This window comes from Tamandua tetradactyla, chromosome 3, assembly GCF_023851605.1.
Source record: "Tamandua tetradactyla isolate mTamTet1 chromosome 3, mTamTet1.pri, whole genome shotgun sequence".
In the NCBI taxonomy this organism is placed as follows: Eukaryota; Metazoa; Chordata; class Mammalia; order Pilosa; family Myrmecophagidae; genus Tamandua; species Tamandua tetradactyla.
Window position 1 is genome coordinate 99,487,431 of NC_135329.1, and position 18,782 is coordinate 99,506,212.

Sequence of the window (18,782 nt, forward strand, 5' to 3'; positions counted from 1 at the left end):
CAGGTTCTAGATTTTTGAGAAGTTATTCTAGTGCGTGGAACCTTTGGAGAATCTTATATTTTGCCCTAGGTGTTCTTTAGGATTGGCTGAAATGGTTTTGGTATCACACTGTGTTTAAACATGAACTCATTGGATAACATCTAGGTTACCTTCAGTTTTTGGCTATTACAAAGAAAGGTGCTATAACTATTTATGTTTAGATTTTTGCATGAATGTAAGTTTCCATTTCTCTGGGATAAATGCCTAGGTGTACAATTGCTGGGTTGGAAGGTAATTGCATGATTGCTACCAATATTTTTTTCCAGATAGGTATTTTTTTCTTTATATATCCCATTAGCAACGCATGAATCATCCAGTATCTCTGCATGCTTGCCAGGATTTGGTATTTTGTTTTGCTTTGTTTTATTTTATTCTATTTTTATTTTAGCCATTTTGAAAAAAAAAAATGCAGTGATAGTCCGCTGTGGTTTTAAATGCATTGCATTAATGGCTAATGACGCAAACTTTAATGTTCTCATTTGCCATTTGTATCTCTACAGTGAAATATCTTTTCATGTGTTTTGTTCATTTTCTAATTGGCAGTTTTTGTTCATTTTTTTGTTTATGTTGACTATTGAATTTTTTTAATATTCTAGATATTAATCTTTTCTCAGCTAGGCAAATTGGAAATATTTTCTCCCAGTGTACAGCTTGTCTTCTCATTCTCATCACAGGGTCTTTCACAGACTACAAGTTTAAAATTCAGTGAAATCCAATTCATCAACTTTTTTCCTTAATGGACTGTTCTTTTGATCTAAGTTTAAGAACTTTTACATAGCCTTAGATCCAAAGATTTTCCATATATATATATATATGTATATGTATTTCTTATTTTTTCTAGAAGCTTTACATTCTGTATTCAAGTAAGTTTGTGATCCATTTTGAGTTTGTATAAGATGTCAGACTAAAATAGGTTCTTTCCCCTTTTTTTTTTTTTTTTTTTACTATGGATGGTCCATTGATCTTTCCAACATTAAGTTATTGTTATAGCTACACATTTGTCAAAAATCAACTTGGTACTTTTTTGTGCATGTATTTCCATGTTGTTTATCATGCTCCATTGATCTATGTGCCTATCCCTCTGACAGAGTTCTGTTTTTTAAAAGCCATTAACAGTTTAATGTAGCAGTAATTTTAAGTTAACATTAATCAGATAAATAATAGTGTTTAAAAGTTTTTAGGAATGGTAATATTTTTGTTTACAGAAGTCAATCATTTTTTCTTACAAGTTACATGTGATTTTCAAAACCTCAGTGAAAGGAAATAGCAGCAAAAGTTAAGGAAAAAAGACCAAGATTTATAATAGAAAGTGATGAGTTTCATTGTAAAGTCATCTTTACAATTTATCTTTTTCAGTGCAAAATAATTATTTTAAATCATAATATAAACTCTTGCAAAAATATAGCACACGTATATCCTAAAAGACTAAAAAAGTAGCAGGTCTTTACTATGACATTCCATGTGTTCAGGCTTTTGATGCATTATACGAAGCTTCCTGCCTTAAGTCCATAAATTTTTATTGTCCATCCTAAAGCCCATAAAACTTTCTTCAAAGGTTTCCAGTCATTTATTCTATACAGAAACTAATCTGCTGAATTGCGTTCCAGCATTTTAACAATGAAAATTATATCTATGTACAAAACTACTCAACAACCATACGTACTGCTCTAATTGTGCTTTAGAGCTGGCATGGAATACTGAAACCCTAATTGCAATTAGAACATTTAATATGTTCATAAATAATTTCTTGTCTTGCCTTACTTGTAAAATTTTCTACAACCACAAAACTTATGCTTAAACACCACTAAAAAATCCATTGAACACAACCTAACTCAGTCTGTCCCCACTATCCACACTGCAGCTCTGGGCACAACCAGTGAGAAAGCACCTTATCTACCGATGCATGAAAAACTCAAGTACACAATGTGCCATATCCTGAGAATGTTAGAAGCCCCTATTTGTTGCATTTTCAAATCCCTGACCCACTCCACTCTGAAAAGAGATGGCCTTGGATCAGCTCATGCACTTGACAGTCCACGTTTCCCACTGGTTAGAGACAGGAGAAAGATCATTATATCTAAACTGTCTTGTGCAATCTTGGTCATCAATGCCCCTCTGAAACCATTGGGTACGCCAAACTTTTCCTAACCAGGTGGACTGTCAAGGAAAAATATGAACGGCTACCTGAATGCATCACAACAAAATTTTCTCAAAGAAAAAAAGCATCACTCTTTTACCTGTTTGACATCATATGCCAGAAGAACATATTTTAAATCAGGTGAAACTGAATGTCTTGATGCTTTGAAGGTTACCTAGCAAAGAAAACAAACAATTAACTTAAAAAACTTACTATATAAAGATTACTATGTACTTGGATCCATAAATATCAAAAAGACTTTGATTCGTATCACCACACTGTGAAATGGACATTCTCATTCCTATTATATATATATATATGCCTATGGAATCATACCATGTGTGGTATCATATCATACAAATGAAATCATAGAATATGTTGAATTTGCTTCTGGTTTCTCTTACTTAGCATAATTTTAACTATTTTTTTTTTTTAATTAGAGAAGATGCAGCTTTAAATAAAAGTCATGTAAAAATGCAACATTCCCAGAGACCACCCTACCATTCACATTTTGCATTGGTGTGGTACCTTTCTTATAATTAATGAAAGAATATAAAAATGTTACTGTTAACTATAGTCCATAGTTTGCAATAGGTGTATTTTTCCTCATATACCACTCTATTATTAACACCTTGTAATAGTGACGTACGTGTGCTATAATTCATGAAAGGTCATTCTCTTGTTTGTACTATTAACCAGTCTTCATCCACACAGGGTTCACTATGTTATACAGTCCCATATTTTATCTTCTATCTTTCTTCTAGTAACATACATGACCTAAAATTTCCCTTTTCATCTGCATTCACACCCATAATTCATAACTCATAATAACATGCTACCATCTCCATTATCTCTTTCCAAATATTTACAATCAAACTGATTGAAAATTCTGTACAAATGTAAGCATCAGCTCCCCATTCTATAACCTCATTTTAACTCCTGATAACCTACATTATAGATTCTAACTCTACGATTTTGCTTATGATACTTAGTTTATATCAGTGAGATCACACAATATCTGTCTTTTTGTGTCTGCTTATTTCAGGCAACATAATGTCATCAAGGTTCATCTATGTTGCCTCATGCATCAGGGCTTCCTTTCTTCTTAGAGTTGAATAATATTCCATAAGTTGCTTTATATGTTCTGGATATTAACCCTGTATCGGATATGTGGTTTCCCAATATGTCCTCCCATTGAGTAGCTTTCCTTTGCACATTCTTTACAAAGTCCTTTGAAACACAAAAGTTTTTAATTTTGATAGGGTGCCTTTGATCTATTTTTTTTCTTTCCTAGCATATGCTTTGGGTGTAAAGTGTAAGAAACCATTACCTACAACAAGATCTGGAAAATGCTTCTCTACATTTTCTTCTAGGATTTTTATGGTCCTGGCTCTTATATTTAGGTCTTTGAACGATTTTGAGTTAACTTTTCATTGGGGTGTGAGATAGGGGTCTTCTTTCATTCTTTTGCATATGGATATCCCGTGCTAGCACCATTTATTGACAAGACTATTCTGTTCCAGTTGAGTGGACTTGGTAGTCTTGTCAAAAACCAATTGCTTATAGACATAAGGGTCTATTTCTGAACTCTCAATTTTATTCCAATCATAAATATATCTATCTTTAGGCCAGTACAATACTGTTTTGACCAGTAGCATTACAATATGCTTTAACATCAGAAAGTATGACTTCTTTACACTTTGTTTTTCTTTATCAAAAAGTTTTTGGCTGCTCAAGGTCTTTTACCTTTCCAAATAAATTTGATAATTGGTTATTCTGTTTCTGCAAAGTAGACTGTTGGAATTTTGATTGAGATTGCTTTTAATCTGTAAATCAATTTGGGTATAATTGGCATTTTAATGACATTTGGTATACTAATTCATGAACATGGAATATCCTTCCACTTATGTAGGTCTTCTTTGATTTTCTTTAGCAATTTTTTGTAGATTTTTATGTACAAAGTCTTTACATTTTGGATCAACTTTATTCCTAGGCATTTGATTCTTTTAGCTGCTATCATAAATTTCCTTCTCAGATTGCTTATTACTAGTGTATAGAAACAGTAATGATTTTCCATATTGAACTTGTCCCCATCACTTTCCTGAATTCATTTAACAGTTTTGTTGTAGTTTTGGGGGAACTTTCTATATATAAGACCATCTCACTTGCAAATATTAAAAGTTTTACTACCTCCTTTCCAATTGGGTATTTTTTAATTTATTTTTCTTCCCTAATTTCTCTAGCTAGAACTTCTGTATAATGTTGAATAACACTGGTGACAGTGGGTATCCTTTTCTTATTCCACATCTTAGGAGGAAAGCTATCAGTCTTTCATCACTGAATACAATGTTTGTGGTGAGTTTTTCATATGCTCCTTTTATCATGTTGAGGAAGTTTCCTCCTATTCCTGTCTTTCAAAGTGTTTCTATCAAGAAAAGATTTTGGACTTTGTCAAATGCCTTTTCTGCATCAATCAATATGATCATAGGGTTTTCACCTTTAATTTGTTAATGTGGTGTATTATATTAATTGATTTTCTTGTGTTGAACCACCACCATTGCATACCTGGGATAAAACTCACTTTAAAAGAATTATGCACCATGATCAAGTGAGTGATGTGCTGTTGGAGTCAATTTGCAAGTATTTTGATTCAGATTTTTGCATCTATATTCATTGCAAAAAATAGTCTATAGTTTTCTTTTCTTGTAGTATCTTTATCTGGCTTTGGTATTAGGTTGATGTTGGCTCCATTAAATGAGTTAGGTATCATTCCCTCCTCTTCAATCTTTTGAAAGATTTTGAGCAGGATTGGGATTAATTTTTCTTGGAATGATTGGTAGAATTCACCTCTAAAGTCACCTGATCCTGAGCTTTCTTTGTGATGACTAATTCAGTCTCTATTAGTAATTGATGTATCAAGGTTTTCTATATCTTTTAGAGTCAGTGTAGGTTGTTTGTGTGTTTCTAGGAATTTGTCTATTCCATATAGGTCATCTAATTTTTTGGCATAGAGTTGTTCATAGTATCCTCTCATGATTCTTTGAAAAATTTCTGTGGGGTCAGTAGTGATGCCCCCTCTCACTTCTGATTTTATTTATTTGTATAGCCTCTCTCTCTTCCTTTTCAGTCTAGTTAAGGGTTTTTCAATTTTATTGATCCTCTTAATGAACCAACTTTTGGTTTTGTTAACTTTTCTATTGCTTATTTTTGTTTGTTTTAATTCTCAATGTCATTTATTTCTGCTCTAATCTTTATTATTTATTTCCTTATAATTGCTTTGGAATTAGTTTGTTGTTCTTTCTCTAGTTTCTTCAAGTGTTCAGTTAGGTCTTTGATTTTAGCTCTTTCTTCTTTTTTAATGTAGGAATTTGGGGCTATGAATCTTCCTCTCCAGTGATTTTTTCCTCTCTAGCAATTTGTTCTTGCTACATACCATAATTTTTGATACGTTGTACTCTTGCCTTCACTCTTTTTGAGGTATTTACTAATTTCTCTTGCAATTTCCTCTGTGACACACTGATTGCTTAAGAGCATGTTGTTCAACCTTCATGTATTTTGATTTTTCCAGTTCTCTGCCTGTTATCTATTACCAGCTTCATTTCAATATGGTCAGAGAAAGTGCTTCCTCTGACACATACTCGTCTTTTTTAATTTATTGAGACCTGCTTTATGACCCAACATGTAGTCTATCCTGGAGAAGATCCATAGACATTTGAGTAGAATGCATAGCCTGCCATTTTGGTGTGAAAAGCTCTGTACATGTTTGTCAGGTCTAATTCATCTAGCATATTATTCAAGTTCCCTGTTTTCTTACTGATCCTCTATCTTGATGTTCTATCCATTGATGAGAGTGGTATATTGAAGTCTCCTACGATTATTGTGGAGACATCCATTTTTCCCCAACTTTGCTAGTGTCTGCCTTATGTATTTTGAGGAACCCTAGCTATGTGCATACATATTTATGATTGATACTTATTATTGATGACTTGGTCCTTTTATTTATATATAGTGTCCTTTGTCTCTTATAACAGTTTTACATTTAAAGTCTTCTTTGTCCAATATTAATATAGCTACCCCGGTTCTTTTCTGGTTAACCTTTGCATGGACTATCTTTTCTCAACTTTTCACGTTAAAACTATTTGTATCCTTGGGTCTAAGGTGAGTCTCTTGTAGACAAAGCCCATAGATGGATCATACTTTTTTTTTTTTTAATCCACTTTGCTAATCTGTGTATTTTGATTGGGAAGTTTGTTATCACTGTAAAGACAGTATTTACTTTAAGATTTTATCTTTTAGCATTTATGTGTCATCTTTTATTTTTGTCTCTATTTTTACCTTTTTAGCTACCTTTACTAATAATCTTCATCCCCACACTCTCCTCCAAACATCTCTCTCCTGTCTTTTCCTTTCAGCCTGCAGAACTCCTTTTATTATTTCTTATAGACAGATCTTTTTTTGATAAACACTATCAGTTTCTGTTTGTGAATATTTTGAACTCTCTCTCATTTTTGAAGGACAGTTTAGGCAGATAAAGGATTCTTGGTTGCATTTTTTTTTTTTTTTTTTGTACCTTAAATATATCACACACTGCCTTCTTGCCTCCATGCTTTCTGATGAGAAATTGGCGTCTTATTGTAGTTCCCTTATATGTGATAAAATTGCTTTTCTCCTGCTGCTTTCAGGATTCTCTCTTTATCACTAACATTTGACATTGTGATCAATATGTTTCAGAATAGGTCTATCCTTATATTCTGTTTGGAGTATGTTGTGTCTCTTGGACATGTATATTTACGTCTTTTATAAAAGTTGGGTCATTTTTGGTCATTATTTCCTCTCATATTCTTTCTACCACTTTTCCATTCTCTTCTTATTCTGTGATACTTGTGACATGTATATGTGTGCTTTGTGCAGTTCCAGCTGTCATTCACTTCCCTGAGACCCTGTTCAATTTTTTCCCATTCTTTTTTCTATCTGTTATTCTGTCTATAAGGTTTTGTTTGTCCAACATTGTGTTCTCTGTCTCTTTATTCTGCTTGTTCAAATATGCAGTTGTATGTCCAGTATATTTTTAATCTCTTCTATGAAGGTTTTCATTCTCATAAGTTCTGCTATGTTTTATTTCATACTTCAGCTCTTCTTTATACTCACTCAGTGTCTTCTTAATATCTTTTATCCCTTTAGCCATAGTTTCCTTTATCTCCTTGAACTGATTTAGGTAATTTGATTGAACATCTTTGATTAGTTTTTACCTTTCTTTTTTTTTTTACCTGTTATCTAGGCATCTGCCTATCTTAATGAGCTTACTCTGAAGGTCAGTTTTGCTCTCTTGCTTCGGTTCTTAGTGTTGATCAGCTTTGTGTCAAGGTTCTTCTTTGACACTTGGTTCAACTTATTCTATGCCTTCACAATTGTCTGCTTTAACTGATCCGATTTTTTTCAGCTCTTCTTTATCTGATACTTGCTCTGGGTGTGTGGTACTATATTTAAGATTTCACAACTTGTGAAATTGTTTCATCCTAAGAGAAAGTTTCCTTTCCTCTTTTTTTTTCCTGAGGATCTTGATCTGTTTTGTTTGTTTTTGTTTTGCCTCTATTGTTTTGCTGTTTTTAAAATCTCTCCTTTCATTGCCACTAGCTTCTTTTGCCTGGAGAACAAATTCTGGCAGGAGGGTCACCTAGAAAGTACTTCCCCAAGTAAGTACTTTCCAACCAAAACAGTGTCAGGGACCCATGAAGGGGCACAGACCAGATTCAAAGAGCCCTGTGGAGAAGATTAGGAAAGACATCAAAATGCTTCTGAGATGGCACCCTGAAGCTACACTTTTCTGGTCTTCCCAGCAGATGAAACTCTTCAGTAAGCCATTCTCCTCAGCCCTACCTCCGTAGATAAGTCCCTTCATCTTTAAACTTCCACTGCTTTTGCCATTGTGGAGGGTAAGGTTAACCAGTGGCCGTGGTGGTCCCTGGTTGGGTGGGCTAAAACAGTGGTTCAGAACCAGGACCCAGCAATCTAAATTCACCAGTAAAAAAAGGTTCTCAGTACTTGGCCATGCCCCTTCTCTTCTCAGGGAAGAGGGCTTCTATTTTAGTTTCTGTGGCAGACAACCAGGGACTAGACTTAGCTAGTTAGCCTTAAAAGTGTGGGATGGGAACAATGGGCATGAGCACAGCCGTGGAGTGAATAACTCACAATCCTTCATCACACTTCCTTAGCCTCTTCATCCTGCTCCTGCCTGGATTTTGCACAGTGCCCTCCTTGCCCCTGGAGCCTCAGAAAGTTCTCTCAGACAGTTTCTGAAAAAAAAAAAACAAGCTACTTTTGGAAGAGGAGTGAGTCCTTGAGCTCCCTACACTGCCATTTCCCCCAGAAATCCAAAGACATTCTCATTAAATGAAATTCCCAGAGTGAAACAGACTGAAACATAAATATATTACAGATTATATTTGATTTAAAAAGTTATACTGCCCCTGATTGAATTTGAACCTGTAATTTAATCATTGAATATCAAAATGTCAAAGGGAATTTGAAATATGAATGAAGGAGAATATATTGAGTTTAGGGAGAAAAGTTTTATTTGAAATAAAAATACTTATGCAATTCATATCTAGAGAAAGGACAAGCAAATAGTGATGATGCATCAAAAACCTGCAAAATACAAACAAAAAAGAAAATAAACTGTATGTAACTTTTAAACAGATTAGAAAATCTGCATGACACATAATATATTGTACACCTTATGTCATGAAGAACAGATAAAAAGTAAAAGTCAGGTTTTTCTTACTTAGGGATCCCTCCCCAAAATCCATGTATAAAGATAAGAAATTCAGACTAATCAATATGGGGCAAATTTGTTTAGTCCTGAACCACGTATGCAAGAAAACAGAGTGATCTGAGATAGAATGTCTTTGAGTGGCAAGGATAAGACTTGGGGTGTTTGTCTACATTCATTCATAATACACAGCCCATGTTAAAGCCACTTTAGAAGAGCAAAGTAATAACTAGCCATTCTTCACCTCAAAGATTTTGGTTTTCATATTTTAAAAGACCCATGCTAATGACAATGAGGAGAAAGATGATGAAACAATAACAACAATAGTGGTTAACATTGAACAATTATTTATCACATACTCTGGGCTTGCTAAGAACTTTGAAGAAATTATCTTTCAATAGCCATCATAATTGCACTGTGAGACAGGTTTCCTCATTCATATCCCTTTCTCTCTTTTCCCTTTCATTTCCTTTTTCTGTATCTCTCTAAGATATATCTATGGCTGGATGATAGTTCAGATAGACAGTTTAGATAGATGGTGCATTAGCCAGGTTCTCTAGGGAAACAGAACCAACAAGAGATATCTGTAAATATGAGATTTTATAAAAGTGTCTCACTCAACTAAAGGGATGCATGAGTCCAAATTTCGAGGGAAGGCTGCAAGGTGACAGCAGCAATGAAGGTCTTCAATGAATCCCCCAGGAGTGGCTGGCTGGCTGAAGCAGAGAGAGAGAGAGAGAGAGAGAGAGAGATACTCTCTTCTGATTTCTCCTTTAAAGTCTTCACCTGATTAGATTAAATGACACTAATTGCAGAAGACACTTTCCTTGGCTGACTGCAGATGTCATCAATCTGCTGAAGATTTAATAAACTAGCCTTCTTATTAACCTGCTATGAAATGTCCTTACAGTTACAGTTAGGCCACTGCTTGCTTGACCAGAAAGCTGGGCACTATTACCTGGCCAAGTTGACGCATGAACCTGACCATAATGGATGAGTAGATAGATAGATAGATAGATAGATAGAGAGAGAGAGAGAGAGAGAGAGAGAGAGAGAGAGAAAGAGAGATTAGAGCAATCTGTGTAATTTGTCTATGGTCAGAACATTAACTATAGGAACACATTTGAAACCCTGGTATCCAGAAGCCACAGATATATTGCTTATACAGAAGGAATAGAGAGATTGAACACAAGTGAACTTATCATAGGTTGAAACACAATAGAAATCAGTCTATAGTGGATTGAGGGTAACATTGAGGACATAAGGTCACCTCTCCCAACATTACAATATAAGGAGGAATAGTAATATGTAAAAACTGGTTAAGAAGGCACTGTCATCATTCCTGTGCTATGTGGATTAGGAAACTCTAATACCACAGTTCTTAAACTTTTCTCAAGGTCACAGAGAAGCATACATAATAAGTAAATCCAGGAGGACTCCTTTTATAGGCCTTGCATTATATCACCAGCACAATTTTTTTTCAAAGAGCTTTACCGTCTGAAGTCTCAATTATTTAAAGAAAATCTCACCTTCCCTGTCCCTATCCACCCTCGTGTGATGTTTCTCAAACAAATTAACTTCACATGTTCACAGGTGTGTCTGTGCCTCCAGTTAAAACATTTTAGTATCTTTTACAGTTCCTACAATTATCCAGTCTGGCACTTTATTAATTATCACTATTCTGCCTCCAGCTCATTACACAGCACACAAATTGGGAAATCTTCCAAACACCATTTCAGGGTCCCGAGCTGCTGAAAGTTCTCTGCATTTACTGAGCACTGTGCATGTCACTGTTGCTGCAAAGAAATGATACACATATCATCTCAGCCAAAAAAATCTCAGGCAAATCTCTGTTACCATGCTCTTTTAAGGTTATCATCCACCACATCTGGGGATTTATTGTTGCTGAGAATGCTATCAGGCTACCTACATGTTTAATCATTTCATTACAACTACAATAAAAGGATGTAGAGATATTTTCTATGTGTTTATTGCTATTTTTGACACCCAAAATGGTACAATAGGTGTTAAATTGGATAACTCTGCCATCTAGTCACATTCAATTAAAGTCAGGCATGGTAAAATAATCATAGCAAAATAAATATGCAGGGGATTAGCTATAATACTTAAACAGAAAAGATAAGATATTTAATCAAGTTGAGAAACACATGTTTTCAGGCAGCTTGGGAAGATATTTGCAGTATCTCATTTGTTTATTTCACTCAGCTCTAATAAATTATTCACTGAACATTCACTATATGGCAAACATCATGGTAAACACTAGGTACTACAGACTTGAGAAACAAAGCCCACTAGAGCATTTTCCAATCCATATTGGCACACTAAGGCAAGCACCATGGATCTCTATAGTCTACAGAAGAGCAGAGATCCAAGCCCAAATGCCTAAGAAACTGGGTGGGTGGTACAAGAACGAAGCAGTCTGGGTCAAGACTGGGGACAAATGGAGCTGCTACGGATGTGCTGCTAGTTGTCTACTTTTTTTTTTTTTTAATAAGCTAGAAATCAAGATATTGTCTGTTGATTTTTATAGCCCAATATTTTAAAAATACAACTTAGGCCAGATCCTGCCTGGAGGTTTCCAGTCTGGTAATTTTTGATAAAGTAATAACAGTCATAAGCATAGGGAGAGGGTAAAGAAGAAAATGCTACTGAGTTTAAAGAAGTAAATGAAAACCTCATGATTCAGTGTTTTTCAGATCAATGAGATTATGAACCTCACATGAGACTAACCTTCACAAAATGAACAAGTGGCGTAAAAGATCCCTGAGGGAAAATGTGGATTCATGCTAATATTAATAGCCGAAGTAATATTACCAATATAAACATAGCAGAGCTAATCACTGTTTTCATTAACAAAATTTAAAACTACAGAAGCAACAAGACCTGATCTGGATTTAGAGTGATTACTCTGGCAATTGGGTGGAAAATGAGCTGAATCTGATGACACCTTGAGGTCATGAGATCTAGTAAGAAGCGCTCATGATAATCTATGCAAGCAATGAAGAAAACCTAAGTTAAGGTAACTTTGGGACCATAAACAAAAGTGTAAAGGGAAATTGCAAATAAAACAAAAGAATGCAATGGCTAAAATTGAAGACTGAGAAAGAAGGAGATGATTAAAAGACTCCAGGTTTTCAGGTTTGTAGAACTGGGTGAATTTTGTCATCACTTCTTAAATTGGTAAAACGAGGAAAAAGAAATACATTTTGAGGGGAATAAAATAAAGATGTCACATTTAAGACAGGTTATGATAGTAGTCCCTGAAGGATAACCAACGGGAGATGTTCAAAATTTGTATATAAAAGCCTATAGCTTAAGAGAGCTCTCTGGGACTGTCATCTTTAGTTACACAGGTTATTCTATGGAAGTCTTTCAATAGTTCTGTGCAAATCCATCCCTATTAACAAAAAAGGGGAAAATCCCTGAAAAAACATACTGTAGCAGGGATGAATGGGAAATGATGCAGTTGCTATTATTATTGTTATGACAACCTTCATTCTTTAAATGTGCATGTTTTCTTTCTGCTGTATTTCTGCTCACCCTGCTCCACCTACTTGTAACAATTTCACCTCCCTCCCTCCTTTTTCAATTCTATTTCTGTAAAATGTCATTCTGATTTTCCCACTTTAAGCCTTCCCTGTCCTTCTCAGCTCAAGTGATTAATCTGACTTCATATGAATAGCACTGTATGTGCAGTCCATCTAGAAACTGATCGCTGTTTCACGATTGTGCTTCTGGGTTGTTTGGAAAAGGAACTTACATCTTTTATTGCCATAGCGATGCCCCTAGTAAGAGGCTATGCGGCAGCAGTTCGATTTTGTCAGAAACATTATAAGTAGAGGTAGAAATAAGATAGTCTAAGATGTTATATTTTGAGGATTGTGGCAAGAAAATCATTAAATAAGAACTTAAATGTAAATGTCAAAGGACCTGCAAATATAAAATGTGTACTTGTTTGACTGGAGGCTGAGAAAGGACTAAGAAAAGATTAAGAGATAGAGTCAAAAATGAGCAGAACTGGGTGAGAAGGTCTTGGTGGCCTTCAGACTGAGAAATGAGAGAAGACTGGTAATCATACAGTCAGGAGCATCATTGTTCTAGACCTCGGAACAAGCTGGCATCTCAGATTAAAAGGAAAAAAAATCTTGATACAAGAACCTAAGCCAGATGAGCACCCAAGCCTTAAAGGGTAGATTGTAGAGAATGGTGAAAACAAGAATACAGGTTTTCATGGACCTGGTATCTTTCCTTCCTGCTCTCTCTCCCTCCACTCCAACATATGCCCTTCACATACACACACACACACACACACACACACACACACACACACACACACACTAACAGACACACAAACGCAGGCACACTCACACCCTCAGAAATCCCTTAAGTTTAATTTATTTTGAGCTATAACTTCTCTCATTAACCAATCAATTATTAGTTTTTTGATACTGGGAAAAATGTTTAGAAAAGTCATTTATCAGTCTAGAAAAATGAACTTAATTTATTAAACATCTGCCCAATTATATAATATAAACACATTTCTTTTACAATACAGTCATCCATAAACCGGCCAAATCAAATAATTCTCTGGCTTGAACACGGACTTAAGCAGGCAGGAGGCAGTGGACAGTTTACTATCCAATTGGAAAGGAGAAAAAGAAGATTGAGAGTAGCTGGTAAAGGATGCAAGCAGACTGCAGCCCATGGCATAAAGCCTAAGATGAGCTCTCTCTCTCTCTCTCTGTCTGCCTCAAATGACAGGTACAGGGAGGAAGCAAAGAGGTTTTATATTACAGCTCTAAACAAAGCCACATTTTGTCTGTGTGTATGTGTGTGTGTGTGTGTATGGCTATAACTGTGTTTGTATGCTGGGGATTTTTATTTTTATTATTTTATTGTGTTTTTTTCCAAGCTCTCTTTTCTTAGATCTTCCACTACTTATTATAGACTGCTGAGTTATATTTTACTGTGATAGCCACAACATCTGTTCTTTATAAACATAATAGATCCTCTCTCTCTCTCTCTCTCTCGTGTGTGCATGCTTGTGTGCATATGCATATATATATTTTTTACACTATGCATTCTATTGATGATGGAATATTTTATAAAATGACTCAAATGCAGAAAATGTTATGGTGCTACTATGTAGTGCTTGAGACTATTGAATTGGTACTTACTAAACCATGTAGAGTGCCTGACATATATCTTCATTGTTCAATAAATGTGAACAGCCAAAATAATATCCTATCGATTTGAATTGCAGGGCACACTTTAAAACATTTTAAAGCAAGCTTTATCTTTAACAGAAGGTGAAAACTAATGATCAGTGAATTCTATTCATAACTTCTGACAAAAAGGCAGACAAGATGACTCTGAGGAGAAAAATGTCAATATTCTTCAATTCTAAACTTCAATAAATTAGAAAAGCTTTGGTAAGAGAAAGGGAGGAATGGGATAAAATAACTTGCATATTTTGCAAATTATGTTTTTGAAGTTCCATTTGCTCTGGTCTACTGATTCTTGAAAGAGTTTTATGCTTTCTAATGGTCATATTTCAAATATATTTTTCTCTTATGTGGTGCTGTTATATTCAAGTCCAGCTGCTTTAAATGCATCAGGTAAAACATAGAAAGAAATTAAAAGTTATGGAAGTCCTGAAAATATCATGGTAGGATTTCTGAACTAGTTTTCCTCATGGTGGACTTAAACTCACATAATAGTTCCAATACTATCTTGTATTTCAGAGAGTAAATGAAGGCATACACAGCAGTTCTCAATACAGTGCATAGTTTCTCACTTTCTAATGTGGAAAAAACAAATAAAACAACTGTTCTCTAGACAAATGCAGGCCTCTTTACCCTCTTCCCATATAAATTAAGGTGGGTGAACTAGAGTGAGTCAGTAGCAAATTATTGATGTTCATTCTTGCTATGATATCTCACCAGACAAATTATAGAGAGTATGATTTCAAAAACTCAATAATGTAGTTATATTTTAAAATATGAAATGCACATTTCAAGAATCTCCATCAGGAACATGATTTTATTTCTGGCATAGACCACAAAGATGACTATGGAGAGTATTTCAATTCCCATATTTTTGAAAAGAAGAGAAAATTCCAAAACAAATATTGTCTGCTACAGAAATTACATTTTTTAACCTGGAGAAGTTTTTCTAAGGATGGGATTTCAAAAGACTAATAGTGCTTTAACGAGTAGATTTCTTGACAGCTGATCAATTATCTTATAGTGCAAAGGCCCATTTAAAGTTGGTAAAACATCATTAATTTAGTATTACCATTAAAAATTACAGGGAAGAAGACAGACTATTAGGGGAATAACTAAGAAGGAAATTTGTCCAGATTTGACTTATTCTGGCATATTTCTCGGTAAAACTATGTATGATGCCTACTTTCTCTACTTCATTTTTGGTCTTGGATAAAATTGGTGTATATAGGTAGCAGAATATTTATTAAATTGTGACCCATCTTAATAGTCCTAAACTGCACAGAATTGGACTCATCATAATTTTTTCCTCATGGCATAGCGTCATTGTTACTGAACAATGGCAGTGGATTCTTTTGCCCAACATGCTAAATAACCAATTCTTGTGACACTGGAGTTTCAAAGAGAGAGTTTATTATTAGGCATGTAGCAGGAGAGCAGATGGCCTAGAGAACCAAAATCTGTCTCCCCAAATTTAGGGGGTTCAAGGTTTATAAGGATTTTAGCAAGGAGAAATGGGATAATTTTGAGTAGCAAATTTAAAGCAGAATAGGAGACAGTGTTATCATTATCATTTCAATAGGAGACCATAAGCTGAAAGGAGGGGAGGCAGAGCTATTACTTCAGTACTGAATGTGAGAGCCAAAAGGAAGGGAGACAAGTTATCTTCCAGTAACAGAGTCTAGTTGATATGATTTACAAATATCTGGTGCTAAAACTATAGCTGGCGGCTGACTTCAAATTTTTCATTAGCATTAGGGTCTTTGTCCTATAAGAAAATGACCAGAGAAAGGGGGTAACAGCTGTTACAGTCACAAAGGCACGAGATAAGGGCATTTACAGTCATTGCAGTACAAATTTAGAGATTTTGGAAATTTCCTTCTGCCTACTCCAATATATCAGAAGGCAAAAAGGATTGCTATACAATGATTCAGTAATCAAAATCATCCCTTAAATCATGACTTTTTGGTTACGTCATTAATAATAGGATCATCAGAATGGAAACACAGAAATACAGGGTGCCTGGGTAAATTTGAATATCAAACCAAGTAGCAAATATATTGCATTGGGCAAATCTACCCTAAAAAAATTTTCTGTTGCTTATCTGAAGTTCAAATTTAAATTATATATCTGGCAAACCTAAATTTAAATTATATACCTGGTAAACCTGTGCATGGCTATATTCTAAATGAACACTTATGGCCCTGTCATCCTGCCAGAGAATTAGAACATCCCCTATACTTTACATCTCCACATGTTCTCCTTTAACCTCTCTTCTATCACCCCCCGTAAAAGGTGACCATTTTCCTGATTTGTGTTTATATAATTCCCTTAAATTTCCATTTGTTTGTTTATTTTGTTACACTTATATGTTTGCCTAAATGACATATAATTTAGTTTTTAAAACAGGTATCATGCTGGATTTCTGGGTTTGATTTCGGTGACTGCCCATGCAAAAAAAAAAAAAGAAACAAAGGGAAAGAGGCATCAGACAGTCTGTGATTTACTTATACTTCCTTATTTCTTTCAACACTCTGTTACTGATTCATGCACATTTGCATTTAGCTGTGGAGTTCAATTATTTCCTTGGCTATAGGACAGTTCATTCTTTTCATGTTGTCTTCATATATCATATTTTCATATATCATAATTTGTTTTCGTGTCCTCTTGCCCATAGGCATTGGGCAGTTGTGTCCACTTTTGCTACTATAACAGTGCTCAGTAAACACCTGTCTTGTTGCTTCCTAACGCATTTGAGCAACAGTTTGCCTATGCACACAGCTTTGGAGGGGTTGCTGGGTTGTAGAGCAACTGGATGTTCTACTGCCCATGATAAAGACAAACAGATACTATAAGAAGAGAATTAATTTTAACTTTTGCACAAAATGGTGTGGAATGGGAGAAACAACACTTACTAAACAGGGCTGCAAAACCCACTCAGATTGGTCTCACGGGCAGAGAAAGAAGAGGGCCTCTGATGTAAGCCCAGAATTGGCAGCAGATCCTTACATGGGTAAAAATAAGTTTAAATAAATAATGACCAGGGTAACTGGGATGTAAAGTATAATCAAAAGCTGGAACTTTTGGAGGGCAATTTGAATTAGACTACTCGGATAGGCTGTAGCCTCTTGAGAAATCTAATCAGCAGAGAAATAGGGGAGGAACCCGTGTGTTAAACTTAGGGTATAAAAACTGTGGCATTCTGTCACTGGGCAGGCCAGCCAGCCACCACATTTCAGTTGTGCTGGTGCTCACAAGATTGCAAATAAATTATTTTCTTCTCCACAATCGGGTGAGTGTTTATTCTCTTTCAGGTACAGCTTTCTTTCTAACAGATACCCAAAGTGAAAACTCAAATTACACACTCACTAGCAGTATGCAAGATTTCTTATTACTCCACTTCTGTTCTAATAATTGCTAATTTAAGTTCCGCTTTTTCAAGATAGTAGGTATGAAGTAGTAACTCCATCCATTGTAGAGAAACATTTTACTGATTATAAATTATGATTAGCATCTTTTTGTTTATCAACAATATTTGTGCTTTTTGTGAAAAGTTTGTTCATATGTTTTGTGAATTTTTCAATTTCTTTAGAAAAGTTCTTAATGTTAATTATATTCATTAGAATGGAACAAGACACAATCAGAGACTGGCAGCTGCCTCAAGATTTGGACCCAAATTGCTAGCTTTTAAAGTCAGCATAAGGTTCTACTTTCCCCTACTTTCTCCATCTCTGAATCACTGTTGCAAACAAATGCAGACTCCCCAACTATGCTTAAAAGCTGAGTTGAAGGTTCCCCACACACTGAAGGATAGATACAAAATATAACTTCCAGGGTGAATTACTTAGGAGTTGAATTGTCATTTATTAGACTTACATTGTAACAGCCCAAAGCTAAAATGTTCATTTACAGCTCCAACAACTTTCTGAAAAGTATAGAAATCTAAGAACAGTATCTTCTGTGCATGATTTTAAATGTCCATATAGTGATTGGATTTAAAAGTCTAAGCCCTGAAAGTGTTCCATTTTTATGTTTTGTCTTTTTTTCTTTTGTATTTTTACTTTTGCGTTATTTTGAAAACAGAGGGAAGTAACATTTAAGGGGGTAGACACATTTCTAACACTTGCAGCGATCCTCTAATTTTTGCTAAACAGGTACTTAAAGCCAGATGAGTTCATATTAAACATTTATTCAGCTCTTCCCACTGTTCCTCCTTCCTTTTCTGAAATCCATTAATTGATCCCTTCTTTCATGCAAGGTAATAACAAATATACACCCATGAAGAGATTTGAAACACACAAACTCCTCCTACTGAAATTTCCAAATGGTGGTTAAAAATAATTCCAGCGTGAGGCAGACTAAGAAAAAACATCTAAAGAAAAAAATGTTGCTGCACACACATAACACTTAAAAAGTCCCAGCATGAAAGGCTTATAGAAAGGAACACACAACAAAAAAACAAACAAACAAACAAAAAAACAATTTCCAATGTACATATGAAAAAATGGTGTTCAACCTCACTTAGCTAAAAAACTGCAAATCAATATAACAATTAAACATCATTTTTATCAATCAAATTGGTAGGAATTTA

General features: G+C 34.9%; 1 protein-coding gene across 1 annotated transcript in view; it reads right to left on the bottom strand.

The window, feature by feature from the left end:
• Window positions 1-18,782, bottom strand: part of DPP10 (dipeptidyl peptidase like 10) — a 696,759-nt gene that overhangs the window by 364,419 nt on the left and 313,558 nt on the right. Inside the window, exon 5 of the mRNA XM_077151923.1 lies at window positions 2,277-2,351. Within this exon, the coding sequence (XP_077008038.1) occupies window positions 2,277-2,351 (75 nt within the window). The remainder of the gene's footprint in view (window positions 1-2,276; window positions 2,352-18,782) is intronic.